General features: G+C 35.2%; 2 protein-coding genes across 2 annotated transcripts; both read right to left on the bottom strand.

The window, feature by feature from the left end:
* Positions 1 to 1,148: 1,148 nt before the first annotated feature.
* LOC110898855 lies at positions 1,149 to 6,398 on the bottom strand. The gene is made up of 6 exons (XM_022145702.2): positions 6,083 to 6,398; positions 3,167 to 3,309; positions 3,023 to 3,073; positions 2,670 to 2,891; positions 2,439 to 2,541; positions 1,149 to 1,807 (listed from the first exon to the last, which is right to left on the bottom strand). The coding sequence occupies exons 1-6, from the start codon at positions 6,166 to 6,168 to the stop codon at positions 1,294 to 1,296; spliced, it is 1,119 nt and encodes a 372-aa protein (XP_022001394.1). The 5' UTR covers positions 6,169 to 6,398; the 3' UTR covers positions 1,149 to 1,293.
* A 4,384-nt stretch (positions 6,399 to 10,782) lies between these two features.
* LOC110898856 (actin) lies at positions 10,783 to 16,307 on the bottom strand. Its single transcript, XM_022145704.2, has 5 exons — positions 16,079 to 16,307; positions 14,863 to 14,932; positions 13,322 to 13,715; positions 12,147 to 12,760; positions 10,783 to 11,117 (listed from the first exon to the last, which is right to left on the bottom strand). Exons 2-5 carry the CDS (start codon positions 14,920 to 14,922, stop codon positions 11,052 to 11,054), a joined length of 1,134 nt encoding a protein of 377 aa, XP_022001396.1. The 5' UTR covers positions 14,923 to 14,932; positions 16,079 to 16,307; the 3' UTR covers positions 10,783 to 11,051.
* Positions 16,308 to 16,693: the final 386 nt, after the last annotated feature.

The raw sequence follows: 16,693 nt of genomic DNA, 5'->3' as shown, positions 1-16,693 counted from the left end.
GTGGTATGTGCTTATGTGTTAAGTTAGTAAACAATATGTAATTAATTTACTTTAATAAGCGATGGAATATGACACAAGTTGCAACTTTAGGACAATTTGAATGATTCATTTGGTTTCAACTTGTGTCATCAAATAAACAACAATATATAAAGATCTCAATAGCTATACATATTAATGTTACTAAGCTATTACACATTTATATGAATTCTAAAAAAATACCCTGCATTTATAGAATTTTGCTTAGAAGTTAACCAAGATTAAATGTTTTTAAATAATTAAAAAGAGTAAAAATGCTAAAATGGTCCCTGAGTTTAGGCCACTTTTGCCACTTTAGTCCAAAAATGAAACTTTTTGTATCTGGGTCACTGAGGTTTCAGTTTTGTTGCCATTTTCATCCAATTGGCAAACTGGCTTAGAGTTTTATATTAACTTCTCTCCTTTTTGTCGTTTTCATTAAATGAAGGGTATAAGTCAATTTATGCCATGATATATATTTTAACTAAACGAGGAAAACGACAAAAAATGAGAGAAGTTAACAGAAAATTCTAACCCGGTTTGTCAATTGGCTAAAAATGGCAACAAAAATGAAAACTCAGAGACCCAGATACAAAAAAGTTTCATTTTTGGATTGAAGTGGCAAAAGTGACATAAACTCAGGGACCATTTTGTCAGTTAACTCGATTACAATGGTCTAAACTACATAGCTGATGCCTTAATGGTGTACCTGCTTAAAGACATTGTAAATACAATAATTTTTCTTTAGCTTTGGAAAGTGGTGAATCATATGCTTTAACCTACCAATATGCCAATATCACTCTTGTAAGTAATACATCATCTCTTTATTTCTATAAAAGAGCACACAGAGGTTAAAGAACACAAGAACCGTTCTTGTTGTGGTTGGGGAATGAGATCACTTTTGCTTTATGGCATATAATAATCAAGAGTAAAATACAAAACTCGTCCTTTACGTTGACATCAGATTGCAAAGATTGCAAAGTGTTTCCTTTGTCACCCTTGCACGTTATGTCCTTTAGCCCGACTAATAAATTGATGTGACGTATGACTAATGAATTGATATGACGGCTTAAAGGTTGTGCACATGTGAGAGGGGCAGCATGTCACAATCAAAACATTTATAACACAATATGAAACCTATGAAGGGATAATAAAAGTTCTCAAATAGATAATTTATACAAGTATGCAAATGTTAAAAAGAAAACAAACATGAAAGAGCCACATAGATGAACCAAACTACCAAAGCCAGCCAAAAACACAGCTTTTGTTGGTTCACACTCAAGGACCAGGACCAAGTAACAAAGGTGGTGCATCTTTCTTTTCAGATTTATCACCATTATTAGCCGCCGGGCGGTTCAAACCTCTAAGTGGCGAAACCAAAACTCTAGACGCAACATCAGGCGGCAGTTCATCCACATCATCACCCGGTAGAACCACAAGTCCCTTTTCTCTAAGGGCCGACGGTTCGTTATAGTGCGCGGTCCATAACGAGTCAACAAGGTGTCTTTCATCCCTAATAGCCGCAAGATCTTCGGATGACATCAGGCTGATGACATTAATCCTTTCTTGAAGGGCTTGTTTTAGTCTCTCATTGTCTTCATGTGTCATGTCATATGTTTTTACCGGTTTGTCCTTGATGAGTTCGTATAGACCCCTTAACGCGCCTTCACGGACTTCTGCGTCTTCACTGGTGGCAAGGTGTGTCATGATTCGCGAGAACCCGAGCTCGGTGATGACGTGGCAGTCGTTAGGGTTTTCTTGAATCAAGTACTCAATCAAGTTGAGTGCTTTCCTACATTTTTGTTAAAAAAACTAGATGAGAAAATGGGATTTTCAGGAGTATAATCAAATAACTAAAATTGATTCCCCGTGATGCAGGGGTCAGTTTATTTAACGTTCAAATCACGTACTGAATTGTTTTTGCAATTGCTTATCGATCAAACGTAGACCAACTGAAAACGTCAATAAAATCAAGCACAAAAACGTTTTATATTTGACGTAACTCATATTCGAAAAAAACTACGTCAAACCGTAAACCAACTTGAATTTATATCGACACGTACATAAACATGAAATGTAAACCAACTTGAATTTATAACGACACGTACATAAACGTTAAAACACAGACCAACTGAAAACGTCAATAAAAATATCTAACATGAAACGTAAAGTAAATCGAATTTATTCCTTTTAATGAAAAGGTATAATATCTAACATGACTCACTTTTGGAAAAAAATTACGTCGAAACGTAAACTAACTTGAGTTCATACCGACACATACATAAAAATAAGCACGTAAAGCTCGAGGGGAGTCAAGATGACATTTTACAAAGTTTTTAGAAAGTTGAGGGATGAAATTAAAAAAAATGGTCAAATCCACTGTAGCTAAGTGGTCAACCAATTATGTATATAATAATAATTACCTCTGGAATCTAACACTTTCGGAGCTAAGAGCATCTTTGAGAGCAGCATAACCGTTCGCAAGACGAAACGCTGCAATCCCGGGCTTGTTGTGCCTAATCAGAGCTGAAATTAACCATTAAAACAATAAAACATCATCATACATGATTTATATTTAACAATTTGAGGCGCGTGTCATATGAACGCGTGCCAATGCTATAGTAGGTTGCATAATCATATGAAGGACTACTCACAGGAGATTGCACCAAGTGCTTTGGTGCGAACGGTAACATCATCATCGGAAGTAAAATTTGAAAGCAATGGTTCCATGCCATTTGCATCCATGACCAACTGTTGACTTCTCGGATTGTTTTGAACGATAGTGCTTACAACCTCCGCAGATTTGGCTCGTATGTTAGCATGCGAGTTCTTCAGATATTTAAGCAAAGGTGTCAAGCCACCAATAGAGTGAAGATCTATCAAAATAGTTCATACATAAAGTGTATTAGACATAGTTACTAGTAATATAATAATAAAGTACGACATGTGTGTGTGTGTGTATATATATATCACATCTACAGAAGATAAATATGAAACAAAAGCTCACCATTAGCCATATCAATAGACTCCACATGCTCTTGAAGCTCCTCCAACATATCTACAAACAATCATATCACCATAAATAAACACCTTTTAATAAACTTGAAACTGCATATTCACTATATAAACATTGTTCTTTACTATACCATACCTTCAAGATCTGTAGCAGTTACACCTTGTTCCTCTAATACACTATCAGGAGTTTGCATAACCAGAGTTATTTCTTTCATACGTTTAACCACATCAATGGTTTGAGCTTGCATAGCTTCCATGAACCATTTCCGATCCTCCTCACTTCAAACCATACAAAACGAAAAAAATCTTCATTACTTAAACAAAACAAATTTCTTCACTATCATCAAAACATAATTTTTCAGTATTTTTGCACTACTGGTACCAAGCCTAATACAGATCATTGCAAATCACGTTTCAATATCTTTTTTTACATATTACAACGTTATCTGTGCCTGTGTTTAAAAAAGCGCGCTTAAAGCGAGCTTTAAGCGTGAAGCGCTGGAAACATCGCTTTTTTTGGTCTGAAGCGTTACATTACGTGAAGCGCTGTGAAGCGAGCTTTAAGCGCGAAGCGATGATGGTTTGAAGCGACGCTTCAGCCCAATCAGGTCACATTTGGGCCATTTTTTAAGCCCAACAGTCCTTAAATAGGGTTAAATGAGGCCTGTTTCTTTACCCTAATATCAGCGCTGTCTTTTTTAAATTCCAGCCGCTGTCTTTTTAACATTCCAGCGCTGTCTTGATTAAAGACTATTTTTATGTTTATGTTTTAAGTGTGTTTCGACTTTAATTTATGTTTTATGTTTATGTTTTAAGTGTGTTTCGACTTTAATTTATGTTTTAACTATGTTTTTTAAGTGTTAACTGTGTTTTTTAATCATGTTTTTGTGTTTGTCATTGATTAACAAGTAGAATAGGTCATATTGATGTGTACAATGTTTTTTTTATTTTTTATTTTATTTTGAGCGCTTCGTATACATGAAGCTCTCGCTTCGCGCTTGAAGCTCGCTTAAAGCTTTTGGAACCAAAACGCTTCGGAGCGCTTCGCGCTTTTTTAAACAAAGATCTGTGCTACACAGGTACCTTTTGTTATAAATACATTATTCATATTTTGTAATTTAACTGTTTGTTTGCCAGTATCTTTTACTCTTTTAGTTAACATGGAGTACCTATTATGCACTTATGCTTTTAGGATCAGTGATTTTTCATATTATCATCTATTTTTTTTGGTTATCCTGGTATTATCTAAACCATACTTGTTAATAGCGAATAGCGAACAGTAGCGACAAGCTACCTATACGCTACGTAGCAATAACGAAGAAATAGCGGGCACTAGTTATGTTTAGCATACACTAGAAGATAACTTTATAAATATTTTATATGTGTATTTTATCAGTTTCTTTACCAAAATACGCTGTTTTCATATTTAAAAAAAAAAACGAAAAAATTCTTCTATTTTATAGGCATATATTATCACTATTTATATCAACACAAAAAACTATAATCCCGCTATTTCCACTCTATGGAGGCGCCAAAATTAGATTGTGGCCTGTAATCTCATTGCCACGCTAAACGCTATAGCGAGCGCTATGCTCGGAATTAACAACACTGATCTAAACATTTCGGAAATATCTTTTTCCAGATGTTGTAGTTGATTATGATCATGTCAGACCATCTGATATTTTCAAATGATATCTTAAAAGGCAAACAATGTAGATCATTTTTGTCTCTAATTGGCTTTGTTTTCATAGGTATGAGAATTTGATCAAGATCATTAAAGATGACATACATAGACTGCTTATAAATTTATCTATACTGATTTGGTTGCTTTTGTTATGTAATTGTTGGTTTTAAACATGTAACAAGTTTAAGCCATATGAGTTGATAGCTCTTGTAATGTCCAATGGAATATCAATACGGAAAATGTCATCAATGCGTCATATCCTGGCCATAGTTGTTAATGGCAAATAGCGACAAATAGTGATAAGGTACCTATATGCTACATAGTAATAAATAGCGGACTGCTATTTTATAAAGAGCGATACATTAGAAAAATAAATTTAAAAATTTTATATGTATATTATATCTAAATACCCTGGTATGTATGCTATTTTACATGTATATTTAACAAAAACCTAAAATCCATCTATTTTATAGGCTATTATGGTTGTAGCGGTAGATAGCGATAATAGTGACACTTTTTTTTAATTATAAATAGCAATTAAATATAGCTATAATTTATAGCTATATTTAATTGCTATTTATAATTAAAAAAAGTGTCACTATTATCGCTATCTACCGCTACAACCATAATAGCAAGTCTAGACCTATACGCTACGTAGCGCGATATAGCGATCGCTACGCTCGCTATTGACAACTATGATCCTGACCCTAATGGAAGGTTCAGTTGAGAAAGTTGTTATGTTTTCTTGAGAAAGTTATTCAAGCTGTCTAATACACCGAGTTATAAACAAGTTTTGTATAGGCATTTATTGCCTAATGGAGATAGATATGATCAGGTGGTTTGGTTGATGGCACGATGATACTCCAGTAGTCCAGTGGTCCGTCTGTTATCCGAATTTGTCATTCAAACCAAATAAGACCAAAGGGTGTGGGGGGAGTCCCAGGGTCGCCGAGGCACGTCTAGGGTTGTCCACACCGCCCCCGTCCCCATCGTCCCCCAATTGCCGCTTGCGACGGGCCCGCCTCTTTCTTATCCAACACTACCACACCCTGGCCCATCCATTGGGGCTAATCCCCCACACCCGATGACATGGCTACCTACGTGAACACATACTCTGAAAAATGAAAATGAAAATGAAAATGAAATAAAACTTGGGGGTGGGATTCGTTACAAATGAAATTAACCTACTAAACATACAAATAACTATTACTCTCCAGTTTTGAACTAGAGTAATTACACGAAAAAAACGAAGTAGAAAAATAATAATTACTCGTACGTTTAGGATGTTAAATCTATCTGTACTGATCCAAACACATAAAACTTATCTAATAATTATTGTAAACAATAAACAAAGGGGGAAATATGTACCTTAAGTTTCTAGGGTTTCCAGTGCCATCAGAATGAGCGATACTCCATTTGAGCAAACCGTCCCAGTTAGGTCCCTCTTTCGCCATGAAGGAAAACGCAAACCCTAATTATTACTATTATTATGCTGGGTTTTGTATGGTGAGATGAGATATAATTGATCGGTGATAAGAGGAGAGGGAGGTTTAGCGATTTGATTATATAATAAGGGTTTTGGATGTGTGAAGATGGTTCTAGAAGATGCTTAGAAGAATTGTGTATAGGATTCAATTAGGGGCTTTGTATGGCTGCCTGCGTTTACCAAAGAAAGGTCACCGTGTTTGCAATCTGCACCCGTTCGGTTTAGTTCGGTTTTTAGGTAAAACCAAAACAGAATTATCGGTTTTTAGTTTTTGAAAACTGTTTGGTTTCGGTTTTTTTGGTTTTGATTTTTTTTCTACATCGGTTCGGTTTTACGATTATTTCACTTTTGAAACAAAAGTACGTAAGATTCAAAAAATAAAAAGTATAATTTAAAATTTAAGAATTTTTCTTATATGTTTTCATTTAAGTTATTAGGGTGGAGTTATTGTAAAAAAGACCAAAAGTGTGAGAAAGGTAAGAAAGAATCTCAACCATTAGATCTAAATTAATTGAAAAGGGTAAGATTGTAAATGCATTAACAAATTCAAATATGGTAATCCTTGATTTAAGGATTTGGAGAGAGAAAATCCTTGATTTAAGGAATATAACCGTCCATAACATCACTCATTTTTTTTTTTTTTTTTTTTTTTGCATCATTCACAGAATCATAACCATGTTCATGACATGGTGTTTTAAAAAATTCATAGTTCAGTGCATGGTGTTTTTACGAAAATAATATAACACCATTCAGTAAACAAAAATATAACATCATTCAGTACACAAAATAACACCATTCAGTACAAGATATAACACCATTCAGTAAACAAAAAATAAACACCATTCAGAAACAAAGATAACACCATACAGAAACAAAATAACACCATTTAGAAACAAAATAACACCATTCAGAAACAAAAAAAAAACCATCCAGTAAACAAAATATAACATAATTCAATAAACAATATAACACCATTCAGTCAATAGTATAACACCATTCAGTAAATAAATATAACACCATTCAGAAAAAGAAAATAACAACAACAGAAACAAAATAACACCATTCAGAAACAAAATAACACCATTCAGAAAAACAAAATAACACCATTCAGAAAAAGAAAATAAACACCATGACTGAAAGAATAATAACACCTCTGTATCATCTTCTCCACTTCCGGCACCGTTCGATGTAGAGAGAGAGATCGCACAACCACCACCACTGCCATCCATCATCTCCGACATTCTCCGAATCTTCCGATTTCCGATTAACAAACAAACTCGTTAATATAAACTCGTTCGATGTAGAGATCTTTGATCGTATCTTCCGATTTCCGATTAACAAACAAACTCGTTAATATAAACTCGTTCGATGTAGAGATCTTTGATCGTATCTTCCGATTTCCGATTAACAAACAAACTCGTTAATATAATCATTCCGATTTCCGAATGGCCGCTGTCATGATTATGAGAGAGATCTTTGATCGTAGATGGAGATATTTGGAGAGAGAGAGAGAGAGAGATTGTAGGGATTATGATTTACAGTTTCCATTTTTTGAATGGATATAAAGACTTTATTACCCCTAGAATTTTCAATTCAGTCCAAAAAATAAATCAAATTTTACAATATGGTCCCTATTAATCTCAACCATTAGATCAAAGATCTAATGGTGTAGATTCTTTCTTACCTTTCTCACACTTTAGGTCTTTTTTACAGGATCCTCTACCTAAGTTATTATATTTAACATTTTTAACTAATAATGTTCAGGTAAACCTAACTTTCTAATTGATTTTTATGTTTCTTCAAAGTTTTTATTATGGCATTTTCTTTTATAATACTTTGAATATTATTTAATTTTTATATTAAGTTTTGTTATCTAATTTAAATCATACCGAAATTTCGGTTATTAAAAATCCGAAAAGCAACCTGTCGGTTTTTGTTTCGGTTCAGTTTTGTTGGTTATTTCAGTTACAGTTGGTTATTTCGGTTTTCTGCTTACCCCTCACAAATAGACAATTGTTGCATAATATATTATTTTATTTTTTAAAATTCATGTTATTTTTGTATTCATAAATATCACATTATCAATCTCAAGTAATGAGTAGATTAGTATTTATTTGGTGTAATTTAGGATTATGTAAGCGTTGTCATTTAAAAAAAATAACTAAACATAAAAACACGAAAGTCAGTCGTCAATTTTTAGGTTGAGACACGTTGTATGAAGAAGATTTTAGTTTTGTTCGGATGATTGCGTAAGTTACTTCACTAAATATATATGGTAATGAACTATTGGTTGAATATCCTAGAATGTAAACTAAAATTTAACCCAACATTACGGTAATTCCAATTTTCTAAACTTGTATTTGAGAGGAAAAACTAACCCGATGTACTAATTTGGAAGCTTAACTATGACCACTTACACTTAGTTGTTATACTTACGGTTAAAGAAATTGTAAAGTTTAAGAGATGCTAATCAAGTTGGCTCCCAATTTATTGGTTTGACTGTGATTTAGATAACCTGATGCTGCTAAAACTTTTTATTGGTCGTAAATAAACTATATGTGAAAATTCTCTTTGTAAATTGGGGTCCCAATCTAGGCCCCTAACTCCTAAGCCCATGCCTAGTACTTCAAAGTAGTGAAGCCGGAAGTAGTGGTGCACAAAAAACCCGAACCCGGAACCGGACCCGGAAAAAAACCCGGAACCGGGTGTTATAAAACTCGGGTTTTTTATACCCGAACCCGAACCCGATCCTACCCATAGGGTAGGGACCGGGTATTCATATCTGATCTAAAACTCGAACCCGGAACCGGGTTTTTTTATACCTGGTTTATACCCGGTTTTTCGTAGTACCCGGTTTTATAAATACCCGGAACCGGTTTTTATAAATGCCCGGAACCGGGTTTTATAAATACCCGATTATGTTTTTTTTATCTATGTTATTTTATCTATATTTTCAAGAATTAAGACGTCTAATTCTTATGATTTAACAAAATTATGTATCAACTTAATGTAATCTTGTTTAATTATTGGGTTTCTAAGAATTATGTATGCACTTTGATGTAATCTTGTTTAAAAATTTTATTAAATTTGAATAAGCTAAATCATCCACTAAAACATATAAAGAAGCATTTAATACCCAGTCGGGTTTTTTTAACACCTGGTGTGGGTTTTTTGCCAACCCGATGCATACCCGAACCCTACCCGAACCCGGAAATAGGGTATTATAATACCCGGGTTTTATAAAACCCGACCCGGACCCTACCCGGACCCGGGTATATAGGGTATACATTTTTTTTGTAGAAAACTCGGACCTGGACCCGACCCGGGTTTTAAAAAAACCCGATTTTGTAAAACCTAATCCTACCCGAACCCGGTTCCATACCCGAAACCGTTTTTTAAGAAAACCCGATTTGTGCACCACTAGCCGGCAGTGCATATAATTAGGAGTTAAGCCATGCCGTATTGCTCTTTATTACATGACATGTCTATCTAAATTTGAATCATATGAGAAGTACTCCTGTGTTTGATTTATCATCGCAAAAGTACTCTACAATATTAACTATATATCCACTGGGTTCCATGATACCCAAAACGGAAAATGGTGAGACATATGTTTGGTTTGTTGCTCCTTTAAAAATTGTTGAGTCTTCTTGCCCCTTGTAATAAATTTAGAGTCGTGTCTTTGGGAATGGCCTCCAAACATTTTTTTAATCTGGCTAACAACTCAACATTTTATGTTGTCGGTGACATCCTTACCTTCTTGCCTGCTGGTTGATATGTTTTTGTTTCCATCTTGTTAAACTAGCGACCGATGTTGATAACATTGGTAGCTTATCATGCTTATTTATTAATGCATGCTTTTTCAACAAAGGGGGGACTGCAAGTAATTACTATACTAGGGGTTTGTATCATGATCAAATAAGTTTGTGCAAACACCTAGCAAAGTGCTTACTTCTGGTTTCCCTCTTTGCAACGTCTTTTGTTTCAGTAAAACTTGTAATACGAGTTCTATCATGTTGCAATGGTTACATTTTTGTGTCAATATAAATGTTGTTATTGTCTATTTAGAAAGTTGTGTAAATCTGGAAGCGTAGTTATAACAAACTTTAACTTATAACATAAAACATGTTATCCAACGCTTGATAACCATAAGGGTGGGTAACTTTTTAGCATGGGTCAAAATAGATTCACCAATAACCATTTTTTCGTCTACTTTTAAAACGTTTTTTATTATTAATGTGTTCACTATGATAAATAGATTGACCATTAATTACATTCTACTCATTTGACCCGTTCTATTTATAGATATAAAGAAAGTGGCCCGTTTTTCTATGCGAGCATGCCAAAATTATGATTATGAAAACCATTCATTACATTCTACTCACTTGACCCGTTTTATTTTTTAGATAGACATAAAGAATTGGCACATTTCTAAGCAAACAGGATTATCAAAACCATTTACTACATTGTACTTTACTCACTTGACCCGTTTTAGTTCTAGATAAAATATCAAATAATTGCCCTATTTATACTGTATAAGTAAACAGACCAAAATTGTCACCTCTACAAAGGGCAACCCTAGTTAAGGCTTAAACTTAAAATTGGTATTATGCCATAAGGAATTCATTCATAGAAACACAGTCACAAAACAAACAAAAAAATGAAACAAAAATGGCATACATTGATTGAAATTTATGCTTGACAGTTGAAGTGAACTGTAAAAAACACTTGAAAGAAACTGGGGAATAACGTGCCTGCGGACGCTCGTATTCTTGATGATGAGAAATCAGAATTTCCGAGCTCCAAATAGCGTAGTAGTTATAAAGTAACTGTTTTTCTTGTTTGTCAAAATTAGAAACATTTCCTGTGGACAATGGACGGTCCAGATTCATCATATTCAGCCTTCGCGATCCACATCTGCGTTAAGTAATTGCATCGTATTAACATACGGTCATAATCGATAGCAATGATAACACATTCAAGTTTCACAGGATCATGTAACATGATTGAGGAATAGGTCTAAACACGATTGAAAACACTTTTTATACAAATTTACATTTTTTTAAATAACTAGTGTATGATTCAAACATATATTATTTAAATAATAAACGAATTTACTTACCAAGTTTAGAGGATTTTACACCTTAGAAATATCCTATGGTGACATACGACCCGTTTCCTTCTAATTTTTTTTTTTTTTTTTGATATGATGTTTATGTGTGTGGGAGATCAACTATGACATAAATTGACCCGTTCTTAAGTTAACGGGCCAATTATGTCACCCTTAGTCTAGCTGGTGAAATAGTAAATGGGTCAAATAGGTTAAAACATCATCCAAATTGTATTTTTAATGCATTAAACTCCCCAACTCATTTTATTTAAAAAATGTATTACTGAAACTGAAATTATATAACCCTTAAAATTATGACCCACAAACAATTTATGAAAATTAGAAAAACTATGTTTCAGAGTCAAGCCAACCTGTATAAAAATTGATCCGTTTTAAAACGGTATCCAACCCGTCCATTTTATTACCACATGGGCACAAAGAAAAATAATTAGGGATATTAATACGGTTTTAAACCGATCAAACCGAAACCCAATTAGATAATCAGTTTTCGGTTCTAGCAAATTCAACTGGGTTAAAACTGAGAACCCGAATTACATTCTAGCCCAATCCCATTTAACCCAAACCTAATCCACAAAAACTGATACCGAAACCAAAACCGGGGAATCCGAATTACATTTTGATTTTTATGTTTGAATTGGGTATGTCGGTTTGAGAACCAAAACCAATCCGAGCTTGTATTCCATATCGGTTTGGTTTGCCAGCTTTGAGTTCGGTTCAGTTTCCATTTTCTACTGAAAAGTCTTCAAACCAAGGAATCCGAAACCCGACCTGATAAACACCACTAAAATAAACAACAAACGACATAAACAACTCACCTGCTGGAAAGTACTGAGAGATGCCAAAATAGACCCACCAATCCAGACACTATACTTCCGTTCTGGTGGAGCAACAACCTTAATCTTCATGCTACTCGGGGCTAAAGCCGTAATCTCCTTACTCATCCTATCAGCAATACCCGGAAACATAGTAGTCCCACCACTAAGCACAATATTCCCATACAAATCCTTCCTAATATCCACGTCACACTTCATGATCGAATTATAAGTCGTCTCATGAATCCCAGCAGCTTCCATTCCGATCATTGACGGCTGGAACAGCACTTCCGGGCACCTGAACCGCTCTGCCCCGATAGTGATCACCTGCCCGTCGGGCAGCTCAAAGCTTTTTTCAACCGACGAGCTAGTTTTCGAGGTTTCGAGTTCTTGCTCGAAGTCAAGTGCGATGTATGCGAGTTTTTCTTTCATGTCTCGCACAATTTCTCGTTCAGCGGATGTGGTGAAGGAGTAGCCTCGTTCGGTTAGGATTTTCATCAGGGCATCAGTTAGATCACGACCTGCGAGATCCAACCGGAGGATAGCGTGTGGGAGTGCGTAACCTTCGTAGATAGGTACTGTGTGGCTCACACCATCCCCAGAGTCGAGAACGATACCTGAAAAATGAAGCACGTACCAGATAATCGATTCATATGCGATTTTATAAAATAATAAAACTGGACCAGTTTAAAAAAACGGTTTTTGAAATATTGGTTTCAACCAGATCCAACCCAGCGGTTTGTAGACCGGTTCGTATTCCCATACTTTGAAACCGGTTGTAAAAAACCGGTTTAAACTGGTAGAAACCGTTTTTTGATTCCAAAACCGGTTTATAAACCGAACCGAATCGGTTAAACCAGTTTGGGGTTTGGACCTTGAAAACCGGTTTTAAAACCGAACCGGTTGTAAAAAAAAACGGTTTAAACTGGTAAAAATCGTTTTTTTTTTTTTTTTTTTTCCAAATCGGTAATAGCGCCGATAATATCGGTACCGGTAAAAAAAACGGTTTAAACTGGTAAAAATCGCTTTTTTTTCCAAACCGGTAATATCGCCGATAATATCGGTACCGATATTTGACACCCATATATTTTACATGGGGACCGATAACCGATATTAACTGCAAAGAATATGACATTTAGCAACCATAAGAAACAGGTATAAATGAAGAAGAAACTTACCAGTTGTACGGCCACTAGCATACAAGGAGAGCACAGCTTGAATTGCAACATACATAGCAGGAGAATTAAACGTTTCAAACATAATCTGAGTCATTTTCTCCCTATTAGCTTTTGGATTAAGGGGTGCTTCTGTAAGTAGCACCGGGTGTTCTTCTGGTGCCACACGGAGTTCATTGTAAAACGTGTGATGCCATATTTTCTCCATGTCATCCCAGTTGTTCACAATCCCATGTTCAATTGGATATTTCAAGGTTAAAATACCACGTTTGGATTGTGCCTCGTCACCAACGTATGCATCCTTTTGTCCCATACCGACCATGACTCCAGTGTGTCGTGGACGTCCGACAATGCTGGGAAAAACGGCTCTTGGTGCATCATCTCCAGCAAAACCAGCCTTAAGAAGGGAAACCATTGAGTTACCATATGAACTTACTAAGCGGTTTTGAGTGTTTGACAATTCGATTATTTCAGAAAGTGATACATACTAGTATTTTTTACCCGCCGCGCATTGTGGCGGCACCATACGCGGCGTGATAAATTATAGACTACAATCAACCCGACTTGTTTCCGAACTTAATTTACGTTGAAACGTAGAGTAATCCGAATTCATATCGTTGAATGATAATGTACCGACTCGTTTCCGAACTAAATTTACGTTGAAACGTATACTAACTCAAATTTATTCCGTCGAATGAAAACTTATTATATTTCATCTGATTTGTTTCCAAACAAAACTTACGTCAAAACGTACATAAAAATAAAACATCATATAATTAACCCGACTCGTTTCCAAACAAAAATTACGTTAAAGCGTAGACGAACTCGAATTTATACCGACACATACAAAAAAAAACCCGTAAGAAATTAGTTTTAGCGTAAACTCAAAACTTTAGAAACTTTAAGGGGTCAAAGTGACATTTACAAAGTTATAGGGGTTAGTTTTGACATTGTCACAAAGTTCAAGGGTAGAAAGGGCCCGTGGCAAAAAGCCACCAACCTTTCATTTTAAGGTATTATAAATATGACCACAAAGGATATTTTTTTTTTAATGAAAAAAACATGAGACGCATTTTACAAAATGGTTGCAAAAGTTTCTCAAACAATTTTAAAAAAAGGATAAATAGGTAATCAGCTTCTTTTGCAGCTAGTATTGCACTGACTTTTCTAAAAATTATATCAAAAAATAATTAGCTAACAGGCAGAATCTGTTTATCCAAACATATGGAGTGTGGGATTTTCTTTTTATTAAAGTAAAACTGGTTATTTGGTTATATGATCTTGAGATAATCAGTATGGAATAAGCAACTACAACTAGTTACACTCAAAATACATCTAACAAATGTAATTGGGCCAGCCTTAAGAAGGGAAAACACAGTCTTGCAGTAAGTGTAACTGGTGTAACTTCTATATAAGAAATTGCTAAAGGGGTGTTGAAAGTTGGTTACAAAAACCACTTATCTGTGTTATTACGTTTTGATACAACAGATAAGCGGTTTTCATGTAATGCCACAAATAGTAATGCCACTTTTTAACTTTGATACCTTGACCATTCCAGTTCCATTATCGCAAACAAGGGGCTGAATATCTTCTCCATCTGCCATTTTTTAGTACCTGTTTGTTTAAATGTAGCAACATTATAGAACAAACAAAATAAGATGTTAATCATCACCAGTGATGTATGAGTTCAAAATAACAGAGGTTAATACTCTAATCTACATAATCACATGATGTCTCAGACTCTCAACGTAGAAAGCATAAAAATAATGTATCCTAAGCCATTTTGTTGACAAATAAACAAAGATCATATATATATTTTGATCCTCCATTATGATTATTTGAGCTTAGTTGTATGAATACCTTTTCCGATGTTATGATACTAATTCTGCTACACAAAACAATAAAAGATAGCATTTACCGTAACATTTTTCAGATTTTCAAATATAACTTCTAGCATCAAACACAACAAATTAGAGATAAATTGATTAAAAAAACCTTTTATATATATGATCTAAGGATTCATGCTAAGACTGGAAGGTATGGTGTGGGGAGGATGGGCCGCCACGTCACCCGCCACGTAAGCGGGTGTGAGGATGGGCCTAAAGGGGATGGACCAAGGGGGTGGGGGATGAGCCCCTTTATGTATATATATGTATGTATCTATAGGTGTATGTGAGAGGAGGAGGCACGGCTTGGGCGGCTGTGGGGAGCCGGTGAAGACGGGGACGGGCCAAGGGGGGCGGTGTTCTGGGGCGGAGCCGGGGCTCGCCTGCCCTTGGCCGTGCCCCATACCGTCCAGTCTAATCTACAGGCTACATGAACGATGAACGCTACAGAATACTAAATAAACCTAAAATTCATTTCTAATTTAAACAAATCAGAACCGCTGTAAGCACAAATCATCACAACTAACAACCACTACAAACACAAGCGAATAAACATGAAGGTCATGAATAATAAAACCTAAAAATCACAAAATAAACCAAAAAAAAAAAAAAAAACGCTAAACAAATCAAAATCACAACGGCTATAAGCACAAATTATTCACAACGAATAACTATACAAGCAAATACACATGAATTTCATAACCGACAAACACCAGATCTAAAATTCTATCATCAAACGCACAAAACACATCGATAAAACGCACAAAACACGTAGATCCACCAGTAATTCGCACAATACGAAACAAAAAACTTACAAACAGCAACGGAATTGATGAATTACGAACAAAATTGAAACCGAAGAGTGATAATTGACCTGATGAATTGGATTCTGAAGGGTGAATGATGTTGTTCGTAATCCGGATTGAAACAAAACGGAATTGAATCGGAAGAATAGCGAGGTTAAATCATAAATGTAGATGAAAATTGGCCGATTTTCACGAGAATCCATTGGTGGAAATCGGTGGTTTGACGGTTATTCAGGATCTTCTGTGAACGCCATTTCAGTTAGGGCTTTTTGTCCTTTTCAAACGCCATTTTGAATTATTATGATTAAAAACTCAATGAGAGTTTTAACCCGGGCTTGGGTTTGGGTTTGGATTTGGATAGTGATATAATCGAGTCAAGTCGAGTTGCTCCAATTTAAAAGAGTTATTCAAGTTTTTTTCTCAAATTGGTGTTGGTGAAAAAATTATTTATTAAAATGGTGTTTCTTGAAAACTATTTACCAAAATAGTGTTTCTTATTTATTTTATACTAGAACTTTGACCCTACTGCGCGTTGCAGAGGTAACATCACGTTTGTGGCTTAATCACAAATTGTTCTTTCAATCTTTTTTGGGTTATTGGATTTTATCACTCCTAACTATTGGGTATTGGCCGCTGTCACTCTCAACTATCACTTTGACTCCCACCACTCCCAACTTAACACT

This window comes from Helianthus annuus, chromosome 13 (assembly GCF_002127325.2).
Source record: "Helianthus annuus cultivar XRQ/B chromosome 13, HanXRQr2.0-SUNRISE, whole genome shotgun sequence".
Taxonomy (NCBI): Eukaryota; Viridiplantae; Streptophyta; class Magnoliopsida; order Asterales; family Asteraceae; genus Helianthus; species Helianthus annuus.
The sequence above is the reverse complement of the archived record's forward strand: the minus strand, read 5'-3'. Positions and strand labels throughout refer to the sequence as shown.